Source organism: Panthera uncia, chromosome C2 (assembly GCF_023721935.1).
Source record: "Panthera uncia isolate 11264 chromosome C2, Puncia_PCG_1.0, whole genome shotgun sequence".
Classification (NCBI taxonomy): domain Eukaryota; kingdom Metazoa; phylum Chordata; class Mammalia; order Carnivora; family Felidae; genus Panthera; species Panthera uncia.
The window spans coordinates 59,128,758-59,150,315 of NC_064810.1; the positions used below are offsets into that span (position 1 = coordinate 59,128,758).

At 39.4% G+C, this 21,558-nt stretch overlaps 2 protein-coding genes across 4 annotated transcripts in view; both read left to right on the forward strand.

Annotated features, from left to right (window-relative positions):
• Window positions 1-19,953, forward strand: part of GRAMD1C (GRAM domain containing 1C) — a 102,193-nt gene extending 82,240 nt beyond the window's left edge. For 2 of the 3 annotated variants that reach the window (XM_049629411.1, XM_049629413.1), the window contains 8 exons: window positions 4,171-4,289; window positions 5,860-6,002; window positions 6,795-6,898; window positions 8,451-8,627; window positions 9,714-9,771; window positions 11,737-11,847; window positions 12,074-12,179; window positions 18,234-19,953. In XM_049629411.1, the coding sequence (XP_049485368.1) occupies window positions 4,171-4,289; window positions 5,860-6,002; window positions 6,795-6,898; window positions 8,451-8,627; window positions 9,714-9,771; window positions 11,737-11,847; window positions 12,074-12,179; window positions 18,234-18,314 (899 nt within the window). In that variant the 3' untranslated portion in view covers window positions 18,315-19,953. Of the gene's footprint in view, window positions 1-4,170; window positions 4,290-5,859; window positions 6,003-6,794; window positions 6,899-8,450; window positions 8,628-9,713; window positions 9,772-11,736; window positions 11,848-12,073; window positions 12,180-12,638; window positions 13,603-18,233 lie in introns of those variants that run through there. The other variant, XM_049629412.1, reaches the window with a different exon arrangement.
• Window positions 19,954-20,238: 285 nt separating this feature from the next.
• On the forward strand, window positions 20,239-21,544 carry LOC125921572 (translation initiation factor IF-2-like). Its single transcript, XM_049629176.1, has 3 exons — window positions 20,239-20,242; window positions 20,340-20,973; window positions 21,454-21,544. Exons 1-3 carry the CDS (start codon window positions 20,239-20,241, stop codon window positions 21,527-21,529), a joined length of 714 nt encoding a protein of 237 aa, XP_049485133.1. The 3' UTR covers window positions 21,530-21,544.
• The last annotated feature ends 14 nt before the right edge of the window (window positions 21,545-21,558 follow it).

Consider the following 21,558-nt stretch of genomic DNA (forward strand, 5'->3'; position numbering starts at 1 on the left):
ATGTTTATGGCTGCAAAGACCCCCGAGGAACTAGTATGTTATTCCATGCTGGTACTAAATGAAGTTTGTTCTTTGACTCACAACTGTACCAGGTGTCTGATATTTATCTAGCTTCAATATGGATGACTGTGTTTGCTATCTGATGTTTTAAATGGCTTTTGGAAGCAAAAGCTTCTGGCTAATTACAAGTATAGACAGTAATAGGAATGGTGCTGTTTAGACCTACAATTCATCAGAAGTTTTGCCCCCAAAGAGAATCTGCTTACTGTATACCATTCTGCTATCTTCTGAAGTTGTTACCTGGTAATCAAAGTTCTATTTCTTGAGAATAGGTTTCAAAGGCTTCTTTTTAAAAATACTAAGAAGTATTTCTTTTTTCATGAAAAGATTTTGTATAGTCAATTATTTATGAATTTAATTTCAGCACTAAACTAAAATTTCAGCACTACTTGATCTTTTTTTTAAATTAGGGAACTTCTAAATAGGTGTTCTTTTAAATCTTTGTTAGCAGTTGTATGACACTGCTTTTGTAATTCAAAACTCAGTTTTAAGTCTTTTTATTCCACTTTTTAATTTTGAAAATTATAAACTTTCAGAAAAGTTGCATGAATAGTATAATAAAACCCATATAGCCATTCCCAAAATTCACCATTTTTTTTGTTGTTGGGATAAAATGTATATAACATAACATATACCATTTTAACCATTTTTAAGTGTTCATTTCAGTAGCATTAAGCACATTGGCATTGTATAATCATCAAAACCATCCATATTCAGAACTTTTTCATCTTCCCAAACTGCAACTCTGTACTTACTAAAAAATAAATCTCTATTCCTCCTTCTCCCAACTGCTAATGACCACCATTCTACTTTCTGTCTTTACGAATTTGACTACTTTAAGTACCTCAAATAAGTGGAATCATACAATATTTGTCCCTTTGTGTCTGGCTTATTTCACTTAGCGTGTCTTCAGGGTTTATCCTTGTAGCATGTGTCAGAATTTCATTCCTTTTTAAGGCTGGATATCATTCCATTCTATGTATATACATATTTTGTGTATCCATTCATATCCATTGATGGAGTTTTGAGTTGTTTCTACTTTTTAGTTATTGTGAGTAATACTGCTGTGAACACTGATATACAAATATCTGTTTGAGTCCCTGTTTTCAATTCCTTTGGGTATATATGTAGAAGTGGACTTACTGGATTCTTAGGTAACTCTGTGGTTGCTTTTTGAGGAATGGCCATACTGTTTTCCATAATGGCTACATCATTTTACATTCCCCTCAGAATGGCTGCATCATTTTACATTCTCCCCAGCAATGCATAAAGGTTCCAATTTCTCCATATCCTTGCCAGCACTTGTTATTTTCAGTCTTTGTGATAACAGCCATCCTAATGGAATGAAGGTTTGCCAATTTTAAAACTTTATTACATCAAAGGATTCATAAAGGATTCTGCAGATCCTGCTTTTTATTACTTTAATTCAGTATATCAAGTGGCTGATGTGTCCTTTGTACATTGTTGTATTTTAAAAATAATTTCATCCCTGATTTTTTATATCATGATGAGCTTTACTTAGGTATTGGGGGGCTTGACTAGTCCAAAATGTTGTTAATTATATGATGTTCTGGTACATGAGTCAGTAGGATTGTTGGTAACATTGGTTACAATACAAGTGGAAGACATACTTTTACCCTTGTTAATAGTTTTTTTGTTGAGTAGTGTGCAATTTTATAGCAGAGTCCAATGATACCTTAAAATTATGTTGCTAATTAACAATGGAGTATTTGTATAATTTTTTTGAAACAGACTGACATAGGACCAAAATAATTGCTTGAAAAGTATTTTAGAATAAATTTTGTATCTTCTTTCATGGACAATTAAATTATTTTTTACAGCAAATTCTGTATGGTAGGGATGCCTGGCTGGCTCAGTTGGAAGAGCATGCAACTTTTGATCTCGGGGTCATGAGTTCAAGCTCCATGTTTGGTGTACAGATTATTAAAAATAACTAAATAACTATATATATATATATATATATATATATATATATATAATTCTGTAGGGTAGATTCTATAGTTTGTGATACTGCCTTTTGAGTTTAGTTGTAAGATTTTTTTCCACATACTCAAAATGCAGCTTCAGGGTCCCTCAAAAAATCTCAAGGCCTAGCTGTATGAAAGAAGTTGAGTAAAATTGTCTATATCACAAAGCTTTGCTTCATTTTTTGGTGATGGTTGATAGATTAGATAAGTCTTCTGTATTTTAAGATGTTGACAAATAGCAGTCAAGTATACTAATTGCCTAAGTCCATTTGTGTGAACAGCATTAGGTGATTTAGTCAGATCTTTGCAAAAGAGTTCACAATGCCATTACCTATACCTACGTAGTCTTTGCCTTGTTAAATGACCTATGCTATGTTCTAAAAATATATTTCTCTTCAAAGTTATTTTTACTCACTGTGTAGTTATTAGGAAAATAAGAATTATATATTTATATACATTATTTCATTTTTTAAAATGTTTATTTATTTTTGAGAGAGAGAGAGATAGCGTGTGAGTCTGGGAGGGGCAGAGTGAGAAGGAGACACAGAATCTGAATCAGGCTCCAGGCTTCTGAGCTGTCAGCACAGAGCCCGACGCCGGGCTTGAACTCATGAACCATGAGATCATGACCTGAGCCGAAGTTGGCCACCCCTGAACTGAGCCACCCAGACGCCCCTAAGAGAGAATTTTTAACAAGATCTTGCCATTAATACAGAGATTATCCTATAGCTTTCTCAACTTGGAAAAGGTTATGTCATTACATTTCATAGCCCCCTTATTGATTAAAGATTTTGACAGATAAGCCATTAACATTACATGATTTCTCATTACATGATTTTTCCACAAGTTGGGATCAAGGTCTTATTGTTGCATAATGGCAAATGTCTTCCAAGGTTTGTCTCAATGATGGGAATGTTAAAGTGTTGTTCTGTTTCTGTTTAATAAGGTTGGTGCCAATATTTCTCTTCACAGGTACTGGGGACTTTAAAATGAAGCCTACAGATGAAACAACTTTTAATTTTCTTTTCTAAAGAAAAGAAAGTGTGTTAATAGACAACAATTTAGAAGTAAATGGATCAAAGATGGGGAATATGTCACATACAAGAAGAGGGCCTTACATTTAATTTTACTATTCTTTAATGTTAAAATGATAACACTGTCAAAAGGATATTAGGACTGGTCAAAAATAAAAATTTAAATAATTAAAAACTACTTCTTTCCATTAATCATTGGGGAAATGCAAATCAAAACCACAGTGAAATACCCCACACACCTATCAGAATGGCTGGAATCAAAAACACAAGGAATAACAAGTGTTGTTGAAGATGTGGAGAAAAAGGAACCCTCGTGCACTGTTGGTGGGAGTGCAAAATGGCACAGCCACTATGTAAAACAGTATGGAGGTTCCTCAAAAAATTAAAAATAGAATTACCATTGATTCAGTAATTCCACTACTGGATTTTTACCCAAAGAAAATGAAAACATCAATTCAAAAAGATATATGCACCCCGTGTTTATTGCAGCATTATTTACAACAGCAAAGATCTGGAAGCAACCAAGGTGTCCATCAACAGATGAATGGATAAAGAAGAGGTGATGATGGTGTTGGTGTGTCTGTGTGTGTGTATGTATACACGTGTGTGTGTGTGTGTGTGTGTGTGTGTGTGTGTGTGTGTAATGGAATATTGCCCAGCCATAAAAAAAGGAATGGGATTTTGCCCTTTCCAATAACATGGATGAACCTGGAAGGTATTAATGCAAAGTGAAATAAGACAGAGAAAGGCAAATACCATATGATCTCACTCATATGTGGAATTTAAGAAAACAGAAGAAAAAACAAAAAGACAAATAAAACCCCAGACTCAAATACAGAGAACAAGCTGGTGGTAACTGGAGGGGAGGTGTTTGGGGGGATGGGTGAAATAGGTGAAGGGGATTAAGAGTACATTTACCATGATGAGCACTGGGTAAAGTATAGAACTGTTAAGTCATTTTTTTGTACACCTGAAACTAATACAACACTGTATGTTAATTATACTTTAAAAAAGCCCTACCTCTGATTCCATTTCAAGTCATACTCTTCAGAGTTTTAGAACCAACTCTTTACGTTTGCTGTGATTAGATGTAGTGTCCACCCCTTGGAAAGTAGAACCTGGAGGTGATCAACTGAGAACCATGACCTACACTATAATCCTTAATAATCCACTTACTGGAAAGTGCACCACTGCCACTGAAAAGCAGGTATGTTTCCTCCATCAGTATTCCAAAAGAATCATATATGTGGGAAGAGAGAAACCTGTCATTGTCCCCAGTTAACAAGACAATTTTAAGAAATAAATGGCAAAACAAAAGGGAGGAGAAACTATTACAGATTAAAAAAGACTGAAGAGGCATATCAACCAAATCAACCAACCCTAATTCAAACAAACCAACTAAAAATATATTTAGGAGATTTAAGGAATTACTAATTTTTTACATATATTAATGGTATTGTAGCTGTATTTTAAAGAAAAGAATATCTTTTAAAGAGACACACTGAAGAAATAAAGAGATACACTGGAATATTTATGAATAAAATTATTCTGATATCTGGGGTATCCTTTAAAAGTAATCTAGCCAGGGAGAGCATGGTGGTAGACGGAGGGAATGTGGGGATGGGGTACAGATGAAGCAGGACTGGCCAAGAGTTAACGTTGTTGAAGCTGGCTGTTGAGTTTATGAGGGTTCATTATACCTCATTTCTACTCGTGTGTATGTTTTAACTTTTCCATAATAAATGGTTTAATAAAGAACACTACTGGAATCCAATATACGGGATCATGCCAAGAGTTATAGCCAAATAACTAGAGGGGTGCTGTGATGTATGGGAAGAGATGATAAGATATTCAGTGCTCTACTCTGGCCAGTGTGGCACTGTCTTTATAGTAGAGTTTGTGTTTGACCAATTTATGTTGAGGTATAGTGTATCTGTTCTGCAAATAGTTAGAAAATATCTTAACATCTGAACGAGTTATGCTATTATGGTTTTTGTCCAGTGTTTAAAAGGACTTATTTAAGAAAAGTTTGGTATTTTGACATTGGAGAATCTTTGATAATGTTACAGGATAGGTTGAAAGGGTATGGTTAAAATGAGGAAGGTTTGGCCAGTAACCACTCCAAATCCTGTTAAGGTAGGCAGTGTTTTCTTTGGTTGTCCCCTTTCTTCATTAAAAAAAATTTTTTTTTAACATTTTTATTTATTTTTGAGAGATAGAGACAGAGCATGAGAGGGGGAGGGGCAGAGAGAGAGGTAGACACAGAATCCAAAGAATGCTCCAGGATCTAAGCTGTCGGCAAAGAGCCTGATGCGGGGCTCAAACCCAAGAACCACAAGATCATGACCTGAGCCAAAGTCACACACCTAACTGAGCCACCCAGGTGCCCCAAACTTCCTTCACTTTTTTGGTGAAGGGTGATTGTTAAATTTTTATGAATTTTGGGGTGGGTCTTTGCTTCATCCAGTTTGAATTTTAAATTGTTCCCCTATCAGGAACATTTAAAAATTTTTATAAACTAATGACATACATAAGAGACTTCCTCCTCATACCTAAAAGAAGGAAAAAATAATGGTACAATGAAATGACAGGCAAAAAATACTCTTTCTGCAGGTCCCATCTTCTCAATTCATAGATTGCGTAGCCAACATGAAGGCTCTTCTGGGTTTGGCTTCTCATGTCTTTTGTAATTTTAGTATATGTGTTCTAAATTGGCAAGGAATTTGATATATTAAACTTGAACATGCAAAAAAAAATGTTTAATCTTATTTTGACAGACACTGTATAAAGAAAGTCGGGAAGCACAATTTTATTTGGTAGATTCAGAAGTACTGACACATGATGTTCCCTACCATGATTACTTCTATACCCTGAACAGATACCATATCATCCGATCCTCAAAACAGAAATGCCGGCTGAGGTGAGCTATCGTAAATGAATATCGTAAATGAAATATTAGTCAGGATAGGTGAGATTTTATTCTGGAATATGTCAATCCTAAAATCTTAGCAGTAGCCTTAGACAACCAAGCTTTATTTCTTGCTCAAATTATATGACCACCAGTGGTCAGCAGAGGGGTGGAGCTCCTTACTCAAGGTCACAAGCTGATGAACACTTTGACATTCTGTAGCTGCACCATCCAGAATATGTGTTGTTTCAGTTGCTACAGGAAAAGAGAGTTCTAGAACTGTGTTCACCGTCCAGTGGCCAAAACTAGTCACAGGACCCTGTTTTATGTCAAGGCAGCTGTGAGTTCTTGAGGAGCACATGGTGAGCACATTGCTGCAATGGAAATAAGAAATGTTGGTGTATTAAAGATAGTGATGTGCCACCATGTGCTTTGCCTGGTCTTAGTTAATGTAGTTACTTTTACCTAATTTATGACCACTACAGATTTTTTTATACAAGGCATTTAGAAAACTTAGAATTTATTTTGAGCCTTTATTGCTGTTTAAGTAAAGAAAATTCAGGGCTAGAGAAAGGAAAAAATAAAATGCCAAGTACTTAGAAGGAAAATTTCATGAAATTATTAGCAGCATATAGTAATTTTCTAAAAAATTGTCATCAGTGCATAAATTTTCTTTCATAGTCTTAATGACTTTGAGTCCTTTGGCTTTCCAGTGGACATATCTTACATTTAGATTATAAATACAACTATAATAGAACTAAATTCTATCCTTTAAGTAAGCTGTTTTCCTCCGTATTTTATTAGAGTTTCTACAGATGTGAAGTACAGAAAACAACCATGGGCCATTATCAAATCTCTAATTGAAAAGAATTCCTGGAGTTCATTGGAGGACTATTTCAGACAGCTTGGTTTGTAAATTTCTTGGTTTATCTATTTTTGTAAAGATATCAACAAAACAGATTGATAACCTCATTTGGATTCACAGCAGATGACGTTGAATTGACTCCCACTGAAGTGATCCTAACTACCTGACTTGGAATTTGGAAACTTTAATTTTCATTGGTCTAACAAACATTCATATTATGCTTATTATATGCCCGACATGTTCTGCATGCTTTATAAATATCAACCTATTACAATACTGTGCAGTAGGTACTATTATTTTTTTTTCTATTTTACTAAAGAATAAATATTGAAACAGAGAGAGAGGTTAAGTGACTTGTCCAAGATCACACAGTGAGGAGCTGTCACTCCCTGCAAGGAGCCAAGAAGGCTGACTGTAGTGAGAAACTGCATAACTTATCACAAATATGCACTTGATGTTCCTTGGTGGCCTCACCTCTACCCCGCAATCCTTATCAATGCAGCTTCCTTGGGTTTATGCAGGCCCACTTAGCAATGGTAACACGTACGTGTATGGATTTGGTGGAGGTAGGGACTAGACTGGGGAAGTGATATAGTTCTGTTTGGATATTCCTTAAAATAAAACATGAGAAAAAAAATATATATATACATAAACATAATTAATTCTGGTTAAAGAAAAGCTGGGGTCAGTCAACTCAGGGTAAAGTAAGGCTTGATTATCTAGTTTGTTGGTTATTTTTCTTGCTCTTCTCTCTTGGCTATTCATTATTAAACTCCTAATCAGGAGCAAAGAAAATGTTATTCAAAAATTAGTTTGGCCACTGGATAATGAGCTTCTAATAAAAAATCTGGTGAAGGAAAGGTCAAAAAAAAAAAGACAAAAATGAGGTTTTTAGGTTGTTTGCAGATTTTTCTTACCAGTACTTATTTTTTGCAAACCCTCATTTATAAACTAGAACTATTATATGCTCCTCCTTCCTTTGATATTGACCATCAAGTACCACAGTCTTTCTTGGAAATCCTTCTAATGATCCAGTGTAAGTGGGTAGCCTGTTGTTTCCATAACTGAAATCATTATGTTAATATTTAATATAGCACATGGTGAATTTGCTCTGATGATTCCATCATTTATTAATACAGTTCATTCTTCCTAGAATAGTGAAGCCTCATTATAGGATCACTTTATCCTCCAAAACTTTTTATTAATAGTAAGGTTTGAATCTAGGCCACAAGAGCCTAAGTAATAGTTAAAGAAAGTTACCAAGGCTTTAAAAAAACAAACTGAAGGGGCGCCTGGGTGGCTCAGTCAGTTAAGTGTCCGACTTTGGCTCAGGTCGTGATCTCACGGTTCATGATCTCATGATTTGTGGGTTTGAGCCCCACATCAGGCTCAGAGCCTGGAGCCTGCTTTGGATTCTGTGTCTCCCTCTCTCTCTGTTCTTCCCCTGCTCACGCTCTCTGTGTCTCTCAAAATAAATAAAACAATTTAAAAAAATTAAAAACAAAACTGAAAACAAAACAATCCCCTCCCTACCCTCACATCTTATAGTCAAGAAGGTTTCTCTGCTGTCTAAAGATTTTTTTTTTCCTTCTTAGAATCAAACTTATTAATGGAAGAATCTGTGTTAAATCAGTCCGTTGAAGACGCTGGAAAACTTAGTGGCTTACGAAGGAGAAGGCGAACATTCAACCGAACAGCAGAAACAGTTCCTAAACTTTCTTCTCAGCGCTCTTCTGGAGATGTGGGCTTGGATGCCAAAGGGGATATTTCAGGTAGCTATTATGTAGTAAACAGATGGAAGATTTTAGTTTACTTATGAAGCAGTATACATCTCTTGTTTATAGGACACATCAGAAAGGAGGTTTCCCTTTTTCCTCTCCTTTTCTGATCATGTTTATCAAACTCGGACTTCCTTCAGTATAACTAATATGTAAGTGTAAAGAAGCAGTTGCAAAATGGCAGGCATATGGCCAATAGAGGTGTTTTATTTGGCCCACATGATATTTTAAAAGGTGGGAGTTTTTATGTAAAAACTCACATCTGACAGCTCTGGACCCAAATCTCTTCACAGTAACAGTTGCTGGAGCTTAGTAGAAGCTGTGCCATTAGAGCATGTGCTCCCAAGTCACCAGTCCCCACCACTGTCCCTGGCTGCTGGCTGCTTCATTCTGTTAACTTCCTACCTAGCATTTACAGACATTTGACTTCTAACCCTTGAAAGTACTAAACTGATGATATGCTTTCAGTCCTTCTGTACCTGTCAGGTCCAACCCAGCAAATTGCAAAGATGGAATTTGACTCTTATCATCCCCATTCTCAAATTTGAAGACATCTTGCCTCTACTCTTACTCCCTTTCTCTTAGAACTATAAAACTGTCATCCTCATTCTACATTATCAAATCCTCTTCTAAGGCTTATATCTTAGTGTGAATGTTTATTTACTATTTAAATTTAAGCTCTTTAGTTTTGGAATTTAAAAGTTTGGGCAACAGAGAACAGGTGAGGGTGATTAAAAAAATTAAGGAGGGAAGCATTGTATATAAACCCAGTTCAAATATTATTTGCAGAGATGGAACTTCACTAGAGATCATACGTGATGTATTGAATTGCTTGTTTATTTAAGTAAATTAATTGTAATGTAGGCCAAACATAGGTTTTCTTTTCATACATTAGTTTCACATTAGTCAGGATATTAGAAATCAAAAAAAGGGTGCTGGGAATTCATCCTATATCAAGTTATTTTTACAATTCATGTACAAAATTTCTTCTCCATTTTTTTTCAAGTGAAGTTAAATTTTAACCAGTGTTAATCACAATCCTGTTCTAATGTAAGTTTTTTGTGTGTTTGTGATCTGCAGGAAAGAAAAAGGAAATGGAAATCTGTAATACTGCTCTTATTGTGGTGATGAGTATTTTGTAAGTATTTGTTTTGCATGCTTATTTTGCTTGTGCCTTCACTTATCTTTTAATGGTTTCCAAAAGGATTTGAATGCATTTGTATGTTATTGTGTAGAAATTGCCACTATTTGAGGCGCCTGGGTAGCTCAGTCGATTAAATATTCCACTTCAGCTCAGGTCATGATCTCGCAGTTGGTGAGTTCAAGCCCTGCGTGGGGCTCTGTGCTGACAGCTTAGAGCTTGAGTCCTGCTTTGGATTCTGTGTCTTCCTCTCTCCCTGCCCCTCCCCTGCTCATGCTCTGTCTCTTATATACTTCAGTCTGACAGTTTTTGATGTATGATTTTCAGGAGAATTATTAAATCTGAGGGAATACCCCAAGTACACATTCAATAAATGTTTTGTTTTTCAAAAATTAATCTGATTTATTTCTACCATCATAGGTTTTTACTGGAAGTTCCATAGATTTAAAGAGAATATTTATATATGCAGGCTGGTGAAATGCCAATAGTGCTATTTTGCTCTATCTGATTAGACCAATGATCCTTACCCTCTAGGATCACTTGTGAAAATGCAGATTTCTAGGCCTGAGTGCCAGAGATTGGGTCAGAAGGTCTCGAGCAGTGAGCAAGAACCTCAGAGTATTCTATAGGAATCTACTTAGGCAGACATATTTCGACTACTATTATCTACATGGATGTATTTTAATATTGAGGTAGTCCATTAGATTTAATTGAATTGGTTCTGACTGGGTGATACACTTTTGGTGAATATACTTTGGAATGAAGTTCTTATATCCTCTGTTTTTTCTAATTATAACTTTCAGAACATACAAATGTTTGATATACCTTTGAGCTTTACGAAAGGCTTTCATATTCTGTTTAAGTCGGTTTGCTCTAATAATTTTGAATATTAAATATTAGCAGTGATCTTTTGTATTACTATGTAGAAAACTTATAGTCAGAGGTTGAAATGTTGATCTATATACCATTTCAGTGCCACAATAATTTCATAGATTTGATTTCCTTGTTCCTCCTTAGTTTTCATTTTTTTAAACAATCTTCTTTGGGCAGGTAAAGATGAATTCTATGCATTTTTAAGGGAAGTCAATATTTTAACAGAATAGGAAAGATATGATGCCACCTATATATTTGTATATATGTGTAATAAGAAATACTTCCATTCAGTTGAAAGGCTGCTGTGAGAACCAATACAGTAAATCCATTTAGCATGTAAGATTTTATATATGATGCAATTCACGCATATTTGGGATTTGATACTTCCTTTGTCTAAGTTGAACTAGAAGAGATTTTTGCTGAATAGTAATTCCAAAAATTTGTTTTGGCTTTCACAGGGAATAAGGTGCATGACTATCTACATAAGATCAAGTCCATATTGATCATCATTTCCTTTTTGAAGTGCAGCATAATGGGGGTATAATTGCTTAAGCTGAAAGCACCCAAAAATAGATCTCTCAAGGTTACCTGGTAGATTTCTAAGCTGGTGGTCGCTCATCAGCACTGGCTGGGATTCCTTGCAGAGAGAAGAGATGTCAGGGACAATCCCAACCTACCATTTTGAGGACTTTTTGTCACTCTAGGTACCTTCTAACTTTTTCCTCACCATCCGCTTTTTACCTAATTACCTCATACCATAAAATAGAGATAACTGATTTAAACAATAACAATAATTGGAAACTGCTCTGGACAACGTACATTTAAAAAAAATTTTTTTTAACGTTTATTTATTTTTGAGACAGAGAGAGACAGAGCATGAACGGGGGAGGGTCAGAGAGAGAGGGAGACACAGAATCCGAAACAGGCTCCGGGCTCTGAGCGGTCAGCACAGAGTCCGACGCGGGGCTCGAACTCACGGACTGGACAACGTACATTTTTAAAGGTTTTGCGTGTCTGTTCTGCACATGGCAATGCTTTAGGTCTGGATAAGAGTGGATTAACCAGGTACAATTAATTTGCTCTGCCTAGTTTGCTGTTGCTAGTTCTGTTGAATGTGACGCTGTTTCTGAAGCTGTCAAGGATAGAATCTGCTGCTCAGTCCCTTTACCGTCTCCACCTCCAAGAAGAGAAATCTCTGCAGTAAGTCTTTTTTTCCCCCCAACCTGTTATTATTTCAGTAATTCTCTAGCTGCAGAAAACTGAATTCCGGTTTAGAGATTTTGGTTTGCTAACTATACTTTAGTCATAAGGTTTTTTTAATTTAATTTTTTGCTTTGTTTGCAAATTCATAGGACACTGATGATTTCTAGAAACGACAAGATTAGAAGCTATTCCCCTTATTTTTAAGATGGTATTTTTTTTTCAGTTTAGCCTCCGGTATGCTGTCAAGAGCAGAAAGTATTGAGAAGAACAAAGACCAGGCCCATCATTTAAAAGGAGTGCTCCGAGACTCTATCGTGATGCTCGAACAGGTAGGCAACTCTGTGTACCACACTACATAGTACTTTCATACCAGTATGAAGCAGTTACTCTTCTGGTTGTGTGAGAATATTTACCATACCATTATTTGAAGAAACCCCCCTCCTAGAGACAACTATCCTTGCCAGTTTCTATATTATGCATTTTATATGTATAGTCACTTGCATTTTTTTTCAAAATGGGAGCATACTGTACACACCATTGCATGCCCTCATTTTACAATTAGTAATATATTTTGAAGATGTTTCCATATCAGCATGTACATTTGACTCTTGAATAATGTCAAGGTTAGGGGTGCCGAGCACTGCACAGTTGAAAATCACATATAATTTTGACTCCCCCAAAACTTAACTACTAATAGCCTACTGTTGACCAGAAGCCTTACTGATAACAGAGTCGATTAACACATATTTTTATTTTATTTAAAAAAAATTTTTTTAATGTTTATTTAGTTTTGAGAGAGAGACATCACGATCAAGGGAGGAGGGGCAGAGAGAGAAGGAGACACGGAATCTGAAGCAGGGTCCAGTCCAGGCTCCCAGCCATCAGCACAGAGCCTAACGCAGGGCTCAAACCCACAAACTGAGATCATGACCTGAGCTGAAGTCGGATGCTTAACTGACTGAGCCACCCAGGTGCCCCTCGATTAACACATATTTTATATGTTACATGTATTATGTGCTGTATTCTAACAATGAAGTAAGCTAGAGAAAAGAAAATGTTATTAAGAAGATCATAAGGAAGAGAAAACACATTTACAGTACTGTCCTGTAAAAAATCCACATGTGAGTGGACCCTCGCAGTTCAAACCTGTGTTGTTCAAAGGTCAACTGTATACATCTACCTCATTCTTTTTATTGATACTTCTATATAAAAATTTATGCTTAATATTAACTTTTTGTAGAAGTACACTGTATACACTGTTGATTATTTTGTTTTTATCTATTCACCATATATCTTGGAGATGCTTCCATATTAGCATAAAAGCAGCTCCTATTAACAAGTGCATAGAATTCAACAGTATAAGTGTACCATAATTACTTATTTTACCAGCCCTCCATTAAAGAATAAACATTTAGGTTGTTCTGATGTGTTGCTGTAAACATTTATCTCTTTAAAAAATTTTTTTTAAATGTTTTATTTATTTTTGAGAGACAGAGACAGAGAGACAGAGCATGAGCAGGGGAGGGGCAGAGTGAGAGAGAGAGAGAGAGAGACAGAGAGAGAGAGAGAGAGAGAGAGAGAGAGAGAGAATCTGAAGCAGGCCCCAGGCTCTGAGCTGTCAGCACAGAGCCCGACACGGGGCTCAAATTCACGGGCTGTGAGATCATGACCTGAACCGAAGTTGGACGCTTAACCAACTGAGCCACCCAGGTGCTCCTGAAGATTTATTTCTTGAAGACAGTATCATCAATATGTGATACTCAGTTCCATGAGTCAAAACTTAGGATTCCCTTTGAAAAATAAGATTACTGTTTCCATCATAATATAGTACATGCGTACTTTTCAAGCTTAAAAAAGAGAATGATAGAAGAGTAGAAAACTTATAGTTCTAGCATTCAGACATAGTCACTATTAATATTTTGTTTCCTTCTATCCCTTTTTTCTGGGCATTGGTTTTTAGAAGATTCATTTTTTTCTCAGGATGCCATGTGGGGCATTAAAGTTGCCCCAACTTAAAGGTGCTTCAACTAGGCATTTGTCACATGCGCGGTATCTACAGCTCTTGGTGCCGTTCCCCTCCCACTCTCAGTGGGAATAGGTCATATTTGCACTTTCCTCCTCAGCCTCCTGTTTCCCCAACTCTCAACTGATGACTGTGCCTCAAAGAGAAAAGAGAGTTTTCCTCTCCTTCCGTAACCAGACCTACAGACCCTCCAATTGCTGCACTCTGTCCTCTTGTCCACAGCTGTCAGAGCATCGCTCTGCCTGTGAGGAGAGTCCCAGCATGTGCTAGTGGGAGACCCTGTTCGTCCATCACCCTCAGGCTTCCCATTTCAGTCTCCCTCATTCAACTGGATCTTTCCCATCTGCACATGGCCCCTGCTCTAGTCTCTTCTACATCAAAGCACCCACGCCATCCACATCCTTCTCTCTCTGCTCCCTTTCACAGTCGGGCTCTTTCCCAGTTGCCTGTGGTGGCTGCCACTACTTTATCCTTCATAACCTGTTCACTTTTTTAAGGTTTTATTGTCACCAAAGTCACTCCTTCACATGGTTAACTTGTTCTACCAGGCTCGCTCAGAAAAAAAGCAGTCCCACTATATACTTTCCCAAATACAACAATCTTTAACTCTTTTAGTTTCTTTTGGTGTGTACCTCCATATTTATAAACAACAAGCGTGTACTGATACTTCTTGGTTTTTCAGTTTTAGACATGATCATTTGACCCATTATGGAAGACAAACATTTTGTTTTGTTTTCTTTCACCTCTTCCTGCCTCCATTTCTGATCCCCCATGCTCCCAAAGAAGTTATAATCTTGGTATGATCAGCATCCAGTGTTTATTTTGACAAAGTTTGCTATTCTGAGCTGAGCGATGGAATAAACCAGGACTACTTTTTCTTTTCTGTGCTTTTTCTTATTCCTGAAATTGTCTTACTACTGTTGGTTAATTAACCATTATTTATAAGTATGTCATCTCCTAAAGCTCTGTTTGTTTGTAAGTCTCCTGTCATAACCTTCATTCCCCTTGGGTATTCTGTGGGTGGAGCCTCCTGGCTGGCTCCAGTCAGGTCCAGGGGCCCTCTCTGCAGGGACACAGCCACCATCCTGGGGCTTCCTGTTGAACACCTCCTCTGTTTCCCATATCCAGAATGTTTTCTGCTTTCCTGGTTTACTCCCTCCTTTTAATGGAGAATATTGTCTAATAGCATCCTGAGAAAGAGAGCATGGAGGTAAATATTTGAAGACTTAATCTGTGTGCAAGTTTTTTACTCCATCCTTTCCCTTGATTAATAGTTTGGCTGGGAAGAGAACTCTAGCTTGGAAACAATGTTTCTTCAGAGTTTTTAAGACATTGCCCCTTTGTTTCTCTGCTTCTAGTGTTGCTATTGAAAATTCTGAAGCTATTACCATTCCTCATCCTTTAATCTGGAAACTCATGCCCTTTAGTTCTAGGAAATACTGAATTATACAGTTGATGATCTCCTCTCCTCCACTCTCTTTTCTGACTTTCTGCGGCTCCTGTAATTGAGATGTCTACCTTCTTTTGGACAGACTGTCTAATCTTACTTTTTCTTTTCAGCTTCCATCTTTGCCTTTTTGTTCTGCTTCCTCAGAGTTCCTCAACTTAATCTTCACTAAATTGTCCCTTTTTCAATTTTTGCTAACAAGTTTTTGATTCCAAAGACTTCTCTGAATTTTTTTTTATGGCATTATGATCTTTTTAAATGACTATAGTATCTTCATCTCTCTGATCATATTACTGATGGCTAAAAACTTTTTCCCTTCTTCTTGCATACTTATTTTCCATCAAGATCCTTTCCTGTTTTGATTTCTGTCCTTAAAGTTAGGAGATTTCATTACATGTCTATAGTCCTTGGTTGTCTGCTTGTGTGGATCAGAAGTTGTTAAGCTCGTAATGTAGGTTGGGCTGGTGTCTCCTGAACTTCTCTGTAGATCTGGCTGGGCTGTTGGTTGAGAAACCCTGATATCACTGTCTTTGGGTCTTTCCTCTTAGATTGGTCAGTTTCTACAAAGAAGTGTCTTCCAGTCTCCACCCAAAGGATTAAGGGCTGGCTGCTGGCATTTTAGGAGGAGAGCCAAAGTAGAGGGATGGAGGAGGGCAGGGCAGAGGAAGATGGTCTCACCACTCTTTTATACAATCCCCATTTTGGGGATTGTACCACTGTCCTAAATGGTGTCTTATTGTCCCTGGGTCAACCAGAGATCCTCTCCAGATGATAAAATTGTAGACCTCTACCAGGTAGTAGAAGAGCACAAATGCCATTCAGTCATTACCTTAGTCCCTTCCTCTATATTCCCACTTTCAGAGATTCCTGTCAATTCCTGAGGCTTTTGAGGATCCTTCAGGGTAGATTTGGTTGGTTCTCAGCTTTCTCTGCAGTTCGCTTAGGAGTTCACTTTTTCTGGTCTCCTAAGTCATCCATCTGCTTTCTTGTTTCCAAAGTTTTGCCTTTTCTGTTCTCCCTGTCCTTGTGGATGTATGCCTTTAAAGAGTCCCTTTATTGTGCTTTTAGTGGGTTTCAGGAGGAAGTAAAATTGGATGCCTGTGTTTAAGCCAGTATTCGCTCTTCAGGTCACTCCTGCCTTATTTTCTTCCCCATATCTTCCACTGATATTGCTCCGGCTAAAGTCCCCAGTGAGCTCTGGCTGTTAAAATTAATATAGCTGTTTTTAGTTTTCACCTTACAGTGTAAGCATTTGACAGAGCTGACCACTCTTTTCATGAAATGTATCTAATCTGGCCTTCTTTAAAACTATAAAAAAAAATCCAGCTTTATTGTGATATAATTGACACACTATAAAATTCGCCTTTTAAAGAATTCTTAATATATTCACAAAGTTATACAACCATCACCACTAATTCCAGAGCATTTTTATCACCCTCAAAAGAAACCCTATATCCATTAGCAGCCTCTCACCATGCTTCATTCTCTCAGCTTCTAGTCACTAATCTGCTTTTTATTTCTATAGGTTTGCCCACGCTGGACGTTTCATATAAATGGAATCATATACTATATGGTCTTTTGTGACTGGCTTTTTTTACTTAGCATAAAGTAAAATGACTTTTTGCTGGTTAAAACTATCTCCTCGACTTGACCTCTTCCTGGTCCAATGCTCCAGACTTTCTGCGTTAGATTCTCTTCCCTTCTCCTCTCCTTCCCTTCAAGTGGCCTCATCCACTCCCCTAGGTTGTGCCATGTGTGCCATTGACTCCCAGATCCACTTCCCTTACCCTAACCTCTTCCCTGAGCTCCAGACTCATGTGGTCACTTGCTGACTTGGCATCTTCTCCTGGGTACTGACAGGCCACCACAAATTGATCATGACCAAAGCAGACTTCAGTTTTCATCCTGAGCTAGGTAGGCCTGATTCTCCTCTAGTTGACGTAATTTCAGAAAATGACACTATGATCCTCCAGTCAGAAATTTAGTGCATTGTGTGAGCATATATGTATAGATGTGATGGTACGTTTTAGTCCTGTATCCCTCACTAGTCTGTCAGCTCTAGGACAGCAGGGATGGTGCCTATTTGGTTCACCATTGTATATGCAGTGCTTAGTACAAACCCAGCATGTGAGAGGTAAGCAATTAACATTTACTGAATGAACAAAGGAATGAATACAAAGAAGAATAATTCTTGCTCTCAAGTTGCCTATAATTTTATTAGAAAAATCAGATATATTGTTAAAGACTATAAAAAAATACAAAGTTGGGGCGCCTGGGTGGCTCAGTCAGTTAAGCAATCGACTCTTGGTTTCGGCTCAAGTTGTGATTGCAGGGTCATGGAATCTCACTTCCCCCCCCCCCCCCCACCCCCCCCCCCATCGGAGCAGAGCCTGCTTGAGATTCTCCCTCCACCCTCTCTCCCTCAGTGCGGTCTCTCAAAATTAAAAAAAAAAAGTACACAGTTAAGTGTTAAGTACATAGTAATGCTTTGGGAGTTTAAAGGCAGGATGACTAGGGAAGGTGACACGGAGACGGTGGTGATGGGTAAGTTTTAGATGGGTGAATACAAGCGTGAAGGAAATAGCAAGCAAAGGCCTGGAGGTGCCACTTGAGTCGTTCAGGGGACAGTGGCAAGACCACTGCCACTTGAGAAACCATTTAAGGAAACAACCTACTGGGAGGCAGAATGTGCAACAGGACAGTGCGGGGAGAAGAGCGGGGTACAGTGGACAGGAAGAGCTCCTGAGCAGGCGTACTGACACACACCCGAAGCAGCTGGCTGTTGTATAAATTCAGTCTTTTATCTGGGCATCAGTAGAAACAAAACTATATCAAATATATAAATGTAAACTTTTGGCATAAAAATAAGCAGGTGAAACTTAATCTTATTTTGAAAATTAATTTTGTTTGCAGTTAAAGAGCTCACTTGTTATGCTTCAGAGAACTTTTGATCTACTAAATAAAAACAAGACTGGCATGACTGTCAAAAGCTAGTGATCTCAAGGCCTGAAACTGTAGAGATACTTGGAACTAAAAGAAAACGTCTTAAAGAAAACCAGAGGATGAAGGATTTTAATTGTCACAGGAACATTTCCATATTTTCTCATTATTGATACTTTTAATATGAACAATCTTTTTAATAACATTAATGTGATGACTAGTCTCTGATGGCCTTAATGATCCATTCTTTCACTTCTTACACGTAATTCTAAGCAGTGGATTTCTCCAGTGGAAGTATTCTCCAGTGGATATTTCAGGTGAAATACGTTGTGGACTTGAATTTCTACAATACAAAAAGAAAATGAGACACTCCGAACTGAGTAGTATGGCCTTGTTTTTACAGTGAGATTTGAAGTTTGATGCTTTATCTGTTAGCACAGAATCAGTACGTGTTCGACAGGCTGCTTTCCCAGTTGAGATACACTGAGGATGCTAAAGAAAATTTAAGAATAAACCTCTGTATCATTATGAATTGTGAAGGACCAGGTTTCAGGCATGTATTATAACATTTCTAAGTTTGTGTACTGTAAATATTACAGTGTCTTCATTTTTTCTTTAGCATGGGAATTCAGTAGTCAGGTTCTGAATCTGCAACTTGGTAATTATTACCTGAAAGGTTCTTCAGCCGTTGTATCTTTTTGAAGATAGATGTTTCAGGAGCTATGAGAGGTGAGATTATCTTGGCTCTTCATGTATCAAATGGTGGAAGAGTAAATTCTGGAAAAGGAGACATGTAGGGTACCAACACTCAAAATGAAGAACCACGTGCTGATTTTAAAAACGAGAGGATTATGTTAAAATCTGGGCACTTAGTGGCCGATCAAAGGAATACTTGAACTAAGTGTGGCTTTAGCTTAGCACTCTTTCATGGTGGAAGCGAACCACCTGGTTGAAAATAATCTGTGGATTACTTTTCAGGAGTCATATATGTCTTCACTTACTCATTCACGTGTGTAGCTTGTTTCAGTTGGGAAGTTATAACCAGACACAAACTTGAGCTCTTCAATAAAAACTTTTGGGGGCACTGTATCCCTGTACTAGTGCACTGACTGAACTTCTAGGCCAGACAGAAGCTTGGCTCTTTCACAACAATTTTTTAGGCATGTATGTCTCAATATGATGTCTTTGGAACAAGAGAAAGATAGTGCCGAGTAATTTGTATCTATTCTTACTGTTTGGACAATTACTTCCCTTTAGTTATATGTTTCTTTTTTCCCCCAGAGTCACCAAAGCCACATGAGATAGCTAAAGTCATTTTTGAGATGCCTGTAGAGAATGAAAGTATTAACTTCATTACAGGGAAAATGGATTTCTCTGGGTGGTTCCCAACAAACCTACATTGGGGTACCAGTGTACTTACCTGGGGTTTTTGAAAAAAGGATTTATGAAGTGTCTGGCTGTGAGCAAGAGTCACTGGATATTAAACTTGAAGACTTGTTCTCTGTTAAATTCACAAAAATGATCAGTGGCAAGCTGAATGTTCTTGTGATGTTATTTAAAACTTGTACTTCATAAACATACCTCAAAGGAAATTAACAAAGTTGCTTTATAGATTGAACATGTATGCATGCAGAATTCAATTAATTGCATTTCAGCCTGTTAATGTAAATTGATACCAATAAAACCCAAAATGTCTGAGTTGTAGTTTTTCTTTTTCTGTTTAAAAAAAAAAAAACCCAAACAAAAATAACTAGAAACGCTGCTACAGTGAAAAAGTGTATATGGGCCTACACTCTTAAAATTTTGTGCAAAAATAAAACCCAAAGAGGACTCTACGGTCATCTTCGGGCAATTTCATTTCAAATATGCAGACTGTTGGAACAAAAGTACTAGTAGGCCTGCTGGTCTAATGTAGAATCTGCTTGCCAGAAATCATGAAAATGAACAAGCTTTATAAATTAACAGCTCAGGGACGGCGATGGGCCTTTAAGGGAAGGCTGGAGAATTTGGGGGCGGTACCTCGGGAACAGTTCGCGGTGGAGATCTCCCCCTAAGCCTGTTGCCAGCGTCTGAATGAAGGGTGGCCCACCCACGAGTCCCCAGTACTTTGGGAACCCTCCGGGTTCCCGGGGTTCCCGTCTTTCCGTCGGCACTTCCCCCGGCCGTGGGTTTGGGCTTGCCCCGCCCACGTACCGCCCGCCCTCGGGCACTGGCGGGGCCGCACGGGGGCCGGGAGGGGCGGAGGTGCCGGGCCAGCCCTGCGCCTCGCCGCTGGCGCCCGCGCCCGGGAGCACGTCCTCGGGCCCTCGGATCCCCGCGTCCTCCGGGCGCCAGGGCCTCGGGCCGGGGGAGGGGCCTCACCGGCGGGCCCCGCGGGGCGGCGGGCGGCGCACGTGCGGACGGGCGGGGATCCCCGGCGCCGGAGGCGGGGCACCCGGAAGCGCGCGCGGACTTGCCACACCGAGCCCGGCGGGCAGGGGGGCGGCGGGGAGGCGGGCGCACTGCCCCGGCCGCGGCCGGCTGTGCTCACAGGTGGGCGGCGGCGGCGAAGGCGCGGCGGAGCGGAGCCGGGGTCCTCGAGACTCCAGCAGTCACACCGAGAGCCCAGCGGCTCCGAGCTGGGAAGACGCGTCCGCGCCTCGGGAGGAACCGGCCGTTCTCCCCGCCACCTCGGCCTCTTTGGCTGCAGCCGCACCTCGGCCCTGGAGCGCAGGTAACTTCCTTTCCAAGGTCATTCTTCGGGCGGGGCGGCGCTCGCGGCCCGCCCACGTCCTCACGGTCGGCGGAGGCGGGAGAGGGGCGCCCTGTGCGGAGCCGGAGCGGTGGGGCTGGACGGCGACTCTGAGCGCTGCGCGGGCGCCTGGTGGCCTCCCCGGAGCCGGCTGCAGACGCCGGCCGCAGCCCCGAGGGTGAGTTTCCACCTGCGCCCAGTCTTTGGGCGGGGACCGCTCGGCCCTCCCCAGCCTGCACCGGCAGGTGAGCGCAGCCGCCCGCGCCCTGGCTGTCCTGGGCTGTGTGGTCGGCTGTCACCATGGGAACGGCTGGTGCCCAGACGGCTCCAGCCCTGGTGGGAAGGGACGGTGAACGCGGTTGGGAGCCCTTAGAGCTCCCTGTCTGGCCAAGCCGAGAGAGAAAAGCATGATGAGAACGAGACACCCCCTCCCCCTCTTTCTTCTCATTTTTGATTTCTCAGGCGTTGGCGGATAATCAGAGAGAGGCGTGGATGTGTTTACAAGATGAGTTGTGTTCTTTCCACCTTTACCTTCTGAGGGCTTCTTACCACTCATGGTGACAGGTG

Excerpts from the sequence above, each read along its gene's own strand:
- LOC125921572 (XM_049629176.1), top strand. Across the intron at positions 20,974-21,453 it reads ACCTCGGCCCTGGAGCGCAG|GCGTTGGCGGATAATCAGAG; the intron begins GTAACTTCCTTT and ends TTGATTTCTCAG.